At 47.3% G+C, this 13,103-nt stretch overlaps 1 protein-coding gene across 4 annotated transcripts in view; it reads right to left on the bottom strand.

Annotated features, from left to right (window-relative positions):
- Positions 1 to 6,915: 6,915 nt before the first annotated feature.
- Positions 6,916 to 13,103, bottom strand: part of SLC43A3 (solute carrier family 43 member 3) — a 21,837-nt gene continuing 15,649 nt past the window's right edge. For all 4 annotated transcript variants that reach the window (XM_032283388.1, XM_032283390.1, XM_032283387.1 and 1 more), the window contains 3 exons: positions 9,919 to 10,105; positions 9,176 to 9,299; positions 6,916 to 7,870 (listed from right to left, as the gene is read on the bottom strand). In XM_032283388.1, the coding sequence (XP_032139279.1) occupies positions 7,766 to 7,870; positions 9,176 to 9,299; positions 9,919 to 10,105 (416 nt within the window). In that variant the 3' untranslated portion in view covers positions 6,916 to 7,765. The remainder of the gene's footprint in view (positions 7,871 to 9,175; positions 9,300 to 9,918; positions 10,106 to 13,103) is intronic.

The raw sequence follows: 13,103 nt of genomic DNA, 5'->3' as shown, positions 1-13,103 counted from the left end.
TGCAGCCATAAAAAAAGATGAGTTCATGACCTTTGCAGGGACATGGATGAAGCTGGAAACCGTCATTCTCAGCAGACTGACACAAGAACAGAAAATCAAACACCGCATGTTCTCACTCATAAGTGAGTGTTGAACAGTGAGAACACATGGACACAGGGAGGGGAACATCACACACTGGGGCCTGTCGGGAGTGAGGGGTTAGGTCAGGGATAGCAGGGGGTAGGGGGACAGGGGAGGGATAACATTAGGAGAAATACCTAATGTAGATGATGGGGTGATGGATGCAGCAAACCACCATGGCACATGTATGCCTATGTAACAAACTTGCACGCTCTGCACATGTACCCCAGAACTTAAAGTATAATAAAATAAATAAATAAATAAATTTTTAAATTTTTTAAAGACCCTGGTTCCATTCTTGGCTCTCCTGCCCGTGAGCTGGACCACCTTGGCAGGTCCCTCAGCCCCTGTCTCCTGCCGCTCATCTGTGACTGTGAAGGATGACCACCTTGCCGATATTGCAGGCCTTGGGGAGGGCCAACTGGAATGTGGTGGTGCAATCATCTGCTAAGTGCCGGAAACAGGGTGCCCCACAAACAAACAACAATCCTATGTTAGGGATAGAAAAAGCCAGGCTTGGAAAGTTTAAGTGATGGTCCAAATTTTACATGCCAGCAAATGGTGGAGCCTGGAAAAGAACTCTAACTCTTCTGTCATCCATGAGGAGAAATTTTCTGAGCCTCTTCTATGTAAATGCTCGTTACTGTGTGAGACACATCACAGTCCCCACCCTCAGGGAGCCAAGTCATGAGCACCTGGAATTATAACTCTGCGCTCTGTAGCTAGAAGCTCAGAGCTGGGATTGTAGGTTGAATCTCTACCTATCTGTCTATCTATCTATCTATCTATCTATCTACCTATCCATCTATCCATCTATCTATCAATCATCTATCTATCTATCTCTATCTCTCCCTGCCCCTATGTGTCCAGTATTTATTGCCTCCATTCTGTACCAAATAGGGTGCAAAGTACAGTAGGCAATAAAAAATACAGTTACGGCCTGCGTGGAGTTCTCTAATAAAGCCTGATGGAAGACACACCTTAATATTTTTTAAACCATATGATGGTACATTAAACTGCAAAGTGACAAGCTCTATGCCAGAGAAGTCCCTGGTGTTATGAAAACCAGTACCAGGTAGCAGTACAGATAAAAAGGGATATCTGATCTGAGAGCTGAGGGAACTACAGGGGTTAGCTATAGGTTGGGTAGGACGCATTCTACAGAAACAAAATAAACTGTTTCACTGTCATAGCATGCTTGACCTGTAACGTGATTTTGCATATGTAATAAAAATTAGTAGCTGCCATTAATGAAGGACCTACTATGTGCCAGGGCCGTAGATTTTTCACATGGAGCCTCACTTATCCTTATTATTCTCTGAGGTAGGCACTAGGCCGCTTCATAACTCCTACAAGGACACCCAATCTGAGAACGTGATAACGGGACCCAGAGCTGTCCGGTTGCACCCTTCCCCAGCCCAGGGCTCTGAAAGGAATTCACAGCCCCGCCCCTGGTAATTGATATCTCTGTGCACTTGGATTCTCTGCATTGAGTTCTGGGGAGACAAAAGTAGCACAAAAATTGAATATGAAGATTGATATTTTTCATTGACTTTGGCTTAAGTTTTTTTTTTTTTTTTTTCTTTGAAGTTTTCCCATTCCAAATGTAAAGAACTTGTGTTGCTTTGTTGGGTGGAAATCAGCTCAGGCGAGTGCTTGCAGGAGGTTTCCCATCCTGAACTATGGCAGCAGCATTCCAGACTCCACCAGGTGTGAAATGTGGTGCACCCTCTGCAGGGCACACAGACGTTACTAATAACACCTGCAGCCACACACAGCACACCTGCTACACAAGCCAGGTGGTTTATATTGATCACTCACCACGTGCCAAGTCCTCTTTGAGGTGTTTGATGTTCATCTAGTCACTCAATCCTTACAACTCTATAAAGTATTCCTACTGTTAGGGCCGGGCACGGTGGCTCATGCCTGTAATCCCAGCACTTTGGGAGGCCGAGGTGGGAGGGTCACAAGGTCAGGAGATGGAGACTATCCTGGCCAACATGGTGAAATGCCATCTCTACTAAAAATGCAAAAATTAGCTGGGCTTGGTGGTGGACGCCTATAATCCCAGCTATTTGGGAAGCTGAGGCAGGAGAATTGCTTGAACCTGGAGGCGGAGGTTGTAGGGAGCCGAGATTGCTCCATTGTATTCCAGCCTGGGTGACAACAGTGAGACTCTGTCTCAAAAAAAAAAAAAAAAAAAAAAGGAGAAGGAAAAATCCCTCAAAATCCTCAAAATCCCTGGATGGTCTGGTGGGAACACGAGCCATGGTCCTGGGTTGAAGATGCACTCAGACACTGTCCTATCTGTGAACTCCTTACCACCGAAGGATTGGAGCTTATGCCTGGAAGCCTGGATGGAAAATGACCTTCCCAAAGAATGTCAGAGGAATGACTCACTGCTGTGCCCACATCACACCGGAAGCATTTGAGAATCATCTATCCCCTGAGGGGTTGGCAGGAAAAAGGGCTCCCAGACATAACCACTGGGACTGTTGCTCCAAGCTTTGAATTTGGCGAGGACTGCTTCAGCCTGAGAGGTTGAGGCTTCAATGAGCCGTGATCACACCACGACACTCCAGCCTGGGTGACAGAGTGAGACCCTGTCTCAAAACAAAACACAAAAGACATTGCAGGGGGAAGGCTCTCGGGGCAGAAAGATGAGAGCTGTGCATGTGGGCCCCTTCTCCCGCTTACTCTGCTCGCATCCATCTTTCCTAGAAATTACCTTTGATTCTCACAGAATAGAAGTGCTCTGGGCAGCACCTGGGCAGGACCCACCAGCGCCTTCAGCTAAAGCACAGTCAGCGCCAGATTATGGATGGTGATTAGTGGATGTGACGTCATTCTCCGGAGTATCCCAAGGTGCTCCTTTGTGATAAGCCCGCTTGACAACAGCTCACCCGGTGAGTGTTAGTTTTATGTGCACTCTCCAGTCTGCTGACCAAGGCTGCCCTCTGGCTCACCATCATCTAGGACCCCCCACACAGGCAGGGAAGGGGAAAGCAAGTAGAGGGTGGACAGGGATGAATAAGGTGTGGCAGAGCCATGAGATGGTTGTGAGCAGCCATTTAAACTCATGTTTTTGGCTACTGTTTGATTACATAAGGAAAAGCTTATGAGGTCATTTTAATTATCACATACATCCAGTCAAATGACAGGAGGGAACATATCGTGTTAACCATGATTATCTCTGAGTGCTGCAATGAACAGTGATACGGCTTTTTCATGCCCCTCTTTATATTCTCATCTGTTTTACAACAATATCTTTCTTACAAGAGAGTAAATGCAGGCTAGGCATGGTGGCTCATGCCTGAAATCGCAGCACTTTTGGAGGCCAAGGTAGGAGGATTGCTTGAGGTTAGGAGTTCAAGACTGCGGTTAGCTATGATGAGGCTGCATTCAACTTGGGCAATAGAGCAAGACCCAATCTCAAAAACAAACCAACAAACAAACAAGAGAATAAACCTAAAGATAATGTCTAATTGAATGTGACCTTGGGAGTCAGACAGACCTGGTTTAAATACCAGCCGTATGATGCACTAATGGATGAACCTAACTTTCTTCATCTATGAAATGGGCCTGATCATATGCACTTTACTGGGCTGAATAGGCTTAAAGGGGATCATCACACGGAGTTTCAAGTTCATGCTATTGGCTGTTTCTTACACGGTAGGTGTTTCCCCATGATGGAAGGGTCCAGCCCGGCACTCTGGGGGTGCGATAGGGGCCGATTCACCTCCAGTCCCTCTCTACTGAGGCTGGTTACATTGGTAGCCCGTTGCTGATTAAAATCAGAACTTGCGAAACCCCCGGGTTGCTTGCTTCCTCATTGGTTCCACTTGAGGAAGCAGTTGTGGGAGGCGCCAGGCACAGTGGCTCCTACCCATAATCCCCACACTTTGGGAGGCCAAGGTGGGAGGATCACTTGAGCTCAGGAGTTTGACACCAGCCTGAGCAAAAGAGTGAGACTCCCAATCTCTGCAATAAATAAATAAAAGATTAGCCAGGCGTGGTGGCATGCGCCTATAGTCCCAGCTACTCGGGAAGCTCAGGCAGGAGGATTGCTTGAGCCTGGGATGTCGAGGATCACAGTGAGCTGTGATCACACCACTGCACTTCAGCCTCAGTGACAGAGTGAGACCTTATTTCAAAATAAATAAATATATAAAGTTGCAGGAGGAAGGCTCTCAGGGCAGAACCATGAGAGCTGTGCATGTGGACACTTCTCTCACTTACTCTCCTCTGGCCCATCTTCCCCAGAAATCATCTCTGATTCTCACAGAATAGAAGGGTACTGGCCGGGTGCGGTGGCTCACCTGAGGTTGGGAGTTCGAGACCAGCCTGACCAACATGGAGAAACCCCGTCTCTACTAAAAATACAAAATTAGCTGGGCATACTGGTGCATGCCTGTAATCCCAGCTAATAGGGAAACTGAAGCAGAAACAGCGCCTCAACATGGGAGGCAGATGTTGCGTCTTGGCTCACTGCAACCTCCACCTCCCAGGCTCAAGCAATTCTTGTGCCTCAGTCAACCAAGTAGCTGGGATTACAGGCATGTGCCACTACGCTTGGCTAATTTTTAGTAGAGATGGGGTTTCATCATGTTGGCCAGGCTGGTCTCAAACTCCTGGCCTCAAGTGATCTGCCCACCTTGGCCTCCCAAAGTGGTGGGATTACAGGCATGAGCCACTGCACCCTAGCCCGACATTTATATTTAAACGAATCATTAGCAGTTCCTTATGTCTGGTTTCTTTCACTTAGTATAATGTTTTCAAGATTCATCCATGTTATAGCATGTGTCAGTACTTTTTTTGATTGCCAACTAATATCCCAAATATGGTACATTTCCTTTTTCCATTCACCAACTGATGGACATTAGGCATCATTTTTTGGCTTTAATGTATCATCTATAATGCTAGCTGTGATCTGTTCAACCTACCACATGCCAAGCACTCGACCTAATTTGTAATCCTTACAACAGCCCAGAGAGGCAAGTCTGTTTCTCCCACCATACTGACAAAGAAGTGGTCCATCCAAAGTTGCAGAGCTGACAAAGTAAGTGACAGAGCTGAGATTTTTGAAAAGGTTTTTTCCACTGCACTACGCGGCACCTCCCCCAGCCCCGTGTGTTTTACTGGCTCTCTCTAATTGGTTCTGAGGCCAAAACAAGAATCCACTCAGTCAACGATCATTCATTCAACAAGAATTAGCTGGCACCGTGTGGATAGTAACCACAGATTAATTAGAGCCAGGCAAAACCAGGCCTTGCCTCCTGGAGTTTGCTGCTCAGGCAAGTGGTGGGAGGGTCATGATTTGGAGGCAAATGCCAGTTACCAGGAAGGGTGTGACCAAGTGCCAGGGACTCAGACATGCTGGAAAGCCTGAGTAATGATTTTTGGAGAAGATGACATTTTGAGCAGGATCCCAGCAGACCAGATGGATTTCACAAGCCGAGACAGGGTGAGCTGCCCACGCAGAGGAACTGGTGCACGCACAGACCAGGGACAGGGATGGTTTCTGCCCTGCTGTTGGTAGGAGGAAAAGGAGGGGCAGGGGAGAGGTTGACATCACACTAGTGACAGCCTTGAATGCCAGGCTAGCGTCTGGGTTTTTGTCCTATGGGCAGTGGGGAGCTGCTGAAAGTTTTTGAGCAGGGTAACAAGACCGAATCAGTTCATTAGATTTGGATACTGCTCAGAGACACTAGAACTCTGGTGTCTGTCTTTAGACCCAGGCTCCTGGGACCCTGGAAATTACACCCCAATGCCCACAGGAAGAAGGAAGAGTTGCACTTTGGACCCTTCTGCACCTCCATAGCCCCAGCACCCAGAACAGGGCCTGAACATGTGGCAGGTGTTCAATAAACATTTGTTGAATGAGTAAATGGATGAACCTGCTTGCCAGCCCCCTGCCTTCCGCCCCCATCCCCCACCTCCCACCATTCTTTCCTAATCCCTCTCCTAGCAAGGTGGGAATGAGACAGCTGGTGTGCTCCAGATTCTCCCATCCCACCCACCTGCCATGTCTCCTGCACCCTTACCTTCTCCCTCCTTGCCCCCGTTCTCCCCAGGGGTCATAAGTAATCACAGGAGCAAACCCTCATGTGCTCCCGCCACGTGTTAGGCAGTTGCAGTGACTTTACACTCTCACAATCGCCGTCAGGGATAGAAATCATTAAAACTGTACTTTGCAGGTGGGAAAATTGTGACTCACAGTGGTTAAGGGACTTGCCCAGCTGCTGAGGGGCAGAGCTGAGACTCAAACTAGGACTCTCTGATTCCATCCAGTGCTTCTAGCTGGGAGTGTGGAGTGGGCGGTAGGGGTTCTGCTTAAGGTTAAGGGTGTGGAGAGAAACAGGAAGCAGGGAGGTTCCCAGGGGAGGAAGTCTCTGGCCCCATGTTCCAGGACCAGTGGGGTGAATCCTAGTTGGGGTTCCTGCCCTACTTCTGGGTCCAGCTGCCACACTAGGATGTGTAGCCAGATTCTCCGCCCTCCTCTCATGCCAGGGTAGGGCCTCCTACCTGCATGAGGGTTTGCTCCTGTGATTACTTATGACCCCCGGGGAGAACGGGGGCAAGGCGGGAGAAGGTAAGGGTGCAGGAGACATGGCAGGTGGGTGGGATGGGAGAATCTGGAGCACACCAGCTGTCTCATTCCCACCTTGCTAGGAGAGGGATTAGGAAAGAATGGTGGGAGGTGGGGGATGGGGGCGGAAGGCAGGGGGCTGGAAACATATACATACACACAACCACACAGCCCAGCCCCAAAGCCTAGTGAGATGGAAGCAGTAGTTGCCTTAGACACAGCAGCTTTATTTTTCTATAAAATTATTCCCCAGAGAAATTCTCTTTTCAATACCCAAAGTATATTCCTTCTTGAAGAGGAAAACATCCCCAAAGACGGTCAGAAATCCTTTGGTCAAGGAGGTCAGCTGGCTCCCATGACCCTTGGGATCGCCTGACTCTGTCACTCTCCCTAAAACCTTCTAGGACATCTGCTTCAGGAAGAACTTTCAACTCCAAAACTCATCTCATCTTACAGATGGGAAAAGTGATTCTCAGATCAGACCAGGGTCAGGCCAAGGTCATCCAGCATCAGTGGCTGGGCTGAGACTGAGCCCAGGGAACCCTGCCTGCTCCTCTTTTTCCCAGCGCTCACTGTGAGTTCTCTAACCAAGGCAGTCCTCTTGACAGAGAGCTAGGAGGGAGAGCTAGGAAGTATAGCTGAGGCCGTGACAACCTCACTCTTCACCTGAAAATTTAACCAGTGGCAGAGGATCCAGGCACACCTAGGCTTTGGAGCCAAACAGGCCTAAAGAAGTAGGTGACACACTTCCTCCCTGCTGTCACCTCCCCTGGAATCAAGGGTCTGCCAAGGCTAAGTGCAAAGAGACACTTCGGTTTTGAAATAAAGAAGTTCCACATGCCTTTGCTTTGGGTCTGTGTGATCTCAATCTGCTTGGCAACTGAGTGCTGCTCAGAAGTCGTTGTTAACAGTTAAATATGTCTTTGTTTCTTTTTTTTCTTTTTTTCTTTTTTTTTTTTTGCCGGGATAGGCAAAGTCTTTCGGGACACACGGTCCTCAAAGGTGGAGAAAGATGAACAAAACCATCCTCAGGGCTGAAAAGCCAGGGTTTCTGAACTATGCAATTGCAGAGGGACTTTCTTTCCGAGCGCGGCATTCCCGGTATACCAGAAAGGGGTGGACGAATGTCAGAAGAATGGCAAGCAGGAGCATCACGTTTACCTGCAGGGAGAACAGGAGTGAGGTGAAATCCAGGAATTCTGAACAACAAAATTGTTGCTCAGTGAAGCAAGCACTGGTCCATTCCATGGCCAATGAAGGGACCAGAATTCTACCGAGTTTATATTCTACTTTTCATTCAAACACTATGGTGCCCTGGAGGAAGCACTTTCAGTTACTTTTTATTCTGAACTATGGGGTGGGGTGGGAGATAATGAGCCCATTTCACAGGTGGAGAAACTGAGGCCTAGCGAGCATTCGGTGACATGCTCAAGGTCACATGGGAAGCTGGTAGAGGCACCAGCTAGAATACAGATCTGATTATTAGGTCACCTGATGTCACAATCAAGTCATTCGCCTCAGACTTCAAGTTTAGTCTTTTGGCCATACACAGTGGCTCATGGCTGTAATAACAGCACTTTGGAAGGCAGAGGCGATCACTGGAGGCCAGGAATTCAAAGCCAGCCTGGGCAACATAACGAAACCCCAGTGTCTGTCAAAAAAAATAATAATAATTAGCTGGGAGTGGTGGCACATGCCTGTAGTGTCAGCTACCCAGGAAGCTAAGATGAAAGGATCACTTGAGCCCAGGAGATCGAGGCTGCAGTGAGCCGAGATTGTAGCACTGCACTCCAGTCTGGGTGATGGAGAAAGACCCTGTCTTCCAAAACAAAAACAAAAAACATTTAGTCTTTCTTTTCTTAAAGTGATGAATTTTAAACTCTTATTCAACAATTTGCTGCTTTAAAAAATGAGGCAAATAGAGCTGTGCAGTGGTCAAAACACTGAATTCAATGTTGAAAGACTTTTGCTCCCTTGCTGGTGCCTCTGAACACATAAGTCATGTAACCTCCATGAGCCTCAGTTTCTGCAAAGAACAGGAGAGTCATGCCCACCTCCTAGGGCAGGGCCCCAGAGCATCCCTCCAGGTGTAAGAACACAGAGGTGAAAGCGCAGAGCTCCTGTGCCTGGGGCCAACTGTGTAAACCCAGTGTGGACCTAGGGGAGAGGCCAGGGTAAGCCTGCACTCACCATAAGCAGGGAACACCTTTGAAATCTCAAGTTTTTGAATTTTTGCGAGAATTTCCCACCCTACTCCAGAATGTCTATTTCCCCACACACAAAAATATTTTTGCCCCAAATATTTACATAACACAGACTCTCTGGGAAGCTGGGCCATGCTACATATCCAGGCCATCACAGCCAGGTTTGGGGCGGCCCCTGCTGAGTCCCTCAGCCTGGATGTCCTGGGGGCAAGGGTCTAAGGCCAAGGCCCCATGCCAGGGATGCCCATCCCCCAGAACTCACGTATAAAGGGTCATTCTGAAGGGGCCCTTTGATGAGGGTGAAGATGGGGAACTGGAGCAGAGACACCACAGCCGACAAGGCCATCACCAGCCCGAAGAGCTTGCCAAAGTGCTCCGACGGGAAACTGGGGAGAGAAACCAGCGGGGTTCCAGTGAGCTTCAAGGACCCTCCCTCCAAGCAGACGCCTGGCCTCCGGGGGCTCTGTCAGCCACTTGTCCCCAGTTCCCTTGTCCTAGACCTGCCCTCCACCCATGCCTGCTTGGCCTTGTCCTCTTCACTCAGACGTTCGACCCACAGAACCCAGAGAAGACACATGCGGGGCCCTGGGCAGAGAGGACCCTCATGCAGGCTGCACCAGGGAGGAAAAGACAGACACGTAAATGGATGACATGCCAGACTGCACTAGCAAAGGAAGCAAGACTAGAGTACTAAGGACACAAGGAAGGGAATGTGTTTCCATCTCTGCCCTGGAGAGCTGGAACAGAAGTAGGCCTTGGAGGATGAATAAGAGTTCACCAGGTAGAGAACAGAGATAGAGGGCGCCACAGATGTAAAGCCTCAAGCGCATGAATCTTCTATGCTTCCCATCACCTCTGGTCTCACCCCCTCCACACCTGCCCCCAAACCCAGCCTGCTGCACCTGACCGCCTCCAGGCACAGCCTCACATCCCTATTTCTTTACCTCCAGCTTCTCTTTACCCCAGTGTGTCACCCTCCACAGAGCCCACCCCAAGGCCACTTACGCAACGGTGAGGAAGGCTGCGTTGCTCCCGTAGAGGAAGGAGCGGCTGATCACTTGCAGGATGAAGGTGAGGTACTGGAGGGGGAGGACGGGGACTGATGCACAGAGGACGAAGCCCAGGGACAGCAGGGACGTCAGGGCCAGTGAAGGCACCGTCGAGCAGAGGGCCACCACCGAGGTGGAGGAACCTGAGCCAACAGGGAGGAAAAAGAGGCTGTCTGGAGACCAACCCAGCAGAGGGCAGGGCAGGGCAGGGCAGGGCAGGGCAGAGCAGGGCCAAGGATGATCGGAAAAAGGGGAGGGGCCACTATCCATCCAGCTGTTCCAGCAGAAACCTGGGAGTCATCCTTGAATCCTTTCTCTACATGGCCCACCTCAAATACATCAATAAAGCTGATCATTCACCTACATATCATTCAGATATGTCCACTCCTCTCCAACCCCACTGACTCATCCTAGCTTTAAACCACCATTAACTCAGTCATGGATTATTGCAATGATAGGCTCCACATCTGCCCCTCCCCAACCTGAACCTGCAGCCAGATCCTCCTTGTGACGCTACTGGTAATAGCAAAAGACTGGAAACAATCCAAATAGCCATCAATATGGGAATGCTGCAGCAACTACGCTGCAGCCACATAACAGAGACCCAGGCAGTGGTTAAAAGGCATGAGGAGAGGTCCCAGCTACAGAGCACCCTCAGGATAGAGTTACACCCAAAACACCCCTGCAGAATAGTGTGTACCGTATACTGCCTTTTATCTAAAAGAGAGGGAAATGTATTGATATGGTTTGGCTGTGTCCTCACTGAAATCTCAACTTGAGTTCTATCTCCCAGAATTCCCACATGTTGTGGGAGGGACCCAGGGGGAGGTAACTGAATCATGGGGGCCAGTCTTTCCCATGCTATTCTCATGAGAGTGAATAAGTCTCATGAGAGCTGATGGGCTTATCAGGGGTTTCTGCTTTTGCTGCTTCCTCATTTTCTCTTGCCACCACCATGTAAGAAGTGCCTTTTACCTCCCACCATGATTCTGAGGCCTCCCCAGTAAACGTCTTTTTCTTCCCAGTCTCAGATATGTCTTTATCAGCAGCATGAAGACAGGCTAATACATGTATATACACCCACACAATGTTTATATTTTAAAAAATTAAAATGGTTACCTAAAGAAGAGGAAAAGGGATACAAGAAACAGAGAGGGAAACTAAACTTTTTTGAATATATCTTGTTTCACAGTTTTAGCTTTGGGAAAATGGAAATGTCTGAACATTACAAATGTAAAACATTTGTAAATGTTTTACAAATAAAATTAAATAATAGTAGGAAGAAAACAAGCAAAACATCAGAAACAGGAGAAAATGAAACCAACAAACATAATTCTATACCAAGTGGGTGACCCTTAAAATACAGTAATTTGGCCCCGTGTGGTGGCTCACACCTACAATCCCAACACTTTCAGAGGCCAGTGTAAGAGGATTGCTTGAGTCCAGGAGTTAGACACCAGCCTGGACAACACAGACCCTTCCTCTATAAAAAAAAAAAATTTGTTTTAAATTAGCCAGACATGGTGGTGCATGCCTGTAGTCCACAGTAATTGGGAGGCTGAAGGGGGAGGATCACTTGAGCCCAGGAGGTTGAGGCTGCAGTGAGCCGTGGTCATACCACTGTACTCTAGCCTGGGCAACAGAGTAAAACCTCATCCCGAAAAATAAAAAAGAAAATATGGGAATTTGCTTGTACATCTCTCATGGGATATATCCTAAGGATGACAAAGGAAGGAGGAAGGACAGAAGGAAGGAAAGAAAGAAGTAGCAAGAGTATTGAGCAATTGCACTGTTATCAAGTAACATCGATATTGATAAAACCAGTAATTATATTTAAAATACCACATATGTGTATGTACATTTATATAGGCATATGTATATAATATTGTTAGGAACCAAGATTATCAGAGGAAGAGAAAGGGCTACAAATATAAAATCAAGGAAATAAAAATTTGAATAAAAATATCAGTAGTAAGTATTTATGATATTTTTCTTATAAAAAATTATATACATGCTAATCCTGTCCAAAGCCCAAAAGCAATGACAGCCCAGGAGCAAAAAGAAACCCCAGCATCCAGACTGCAGTCTCTAAATACCATTTCCAACTGAAGAAACCCAGGGCTATTTGGGAAAAAAATGACTATTTCAGGTCTAGGGCAGGAAACATACCTAGTGAAATGGACCTGAACATTTCATTGTTCTAGAAAGTAAGTTCACTGTCTAAAAATAATGTGATTCATCTAAAAGACACAAATTCTGGGTTGGCAAAGTTTTCAATGGTCAAAGGTGAGGCAATTTGAGCATCAAGAAGAACAATGACAGAACAGATTGAAACACGTCAAATATATTTAAACATAAAACTTTATAAAAGAAACAGTAGCCATCCCTGGAGCTCACTAGGACACCAACTCATTATTTTGAACTGGTAAATAAACCTGTAAACCAAGCATTTATTTCTAAGTAACAAAATAGTAAGGAACGTTTTTCTTTCTAGAAGAATTCTAGCAATGAAAAGAAGAAGATAGAAATAGAAAATCATCCTTTGGCCAGGCGTGGTGTCTCATACCTGTAATCCCAGCACTGTGGGAGGCCTAGGCAGGTGGATCACCTGAGGTCAGGAGTTCAAGACCAGCCTGGACAACATGGCGAAACCCCATCTCTACTAAAAATACAAAAGTTAGCCAGGCGTGGTTGTGGGTGCCTGTAATTTGAGCTACTCAGGAGGCTGAGGCAGGAGAATCACTTGAACCTGGGAGGTGGAGGTTGCAGTGAGCTGAGATTGCACCACTGCACTCCAGCCTGGGCAACAGAGTAAGGCTCCGTCTCCAAAAAAAGGAAAAGAAAAGAAAAGAAAATCATCCTTTTGCAATCCTAATAAAATAATGGGCCTAGGCATTGATAATTAATGGCTGCTAAAATCATTAAGTATATGGTTGATGGGAAACTTTATAGTGGATGGACCAGACTGGCAATGTCTAAACCAGTTGATCAATCTTAACATTGTAACAAGGCAACAGACACTAGGGGCTGCTGATGGGAGACCAGAAGAAACACAGAGCTCCACTCTGAGTTATTCGTGCCAAAAAAAAAAAAAAAAAAAAAAAAACACTTAAACTGTGTCTCCCCTAAGCCTTTAATCCC

This window comes from Sapajus apella, unplaced genomic scaffold (assembly GCF_009761245.1).
Source record: "Sapajus apella isolate SASKATOON/1434 unplaced genomic scaffold, GSC_monkey_1.0 scaffold14, whole genome shotgun sequence".
Taxonomy (NCBI): domain Eukaryota; kingdom Metazoa; phylum Chordata; class Mammalia; order Primates; family Cebidae; genus Sapajus; species Sapajus apella.
The sequence above is the reverse complement of the archived record's forward strand: the minus strand, read 5'-3'. Positions and strand labels throughout refer to the sequence as shown.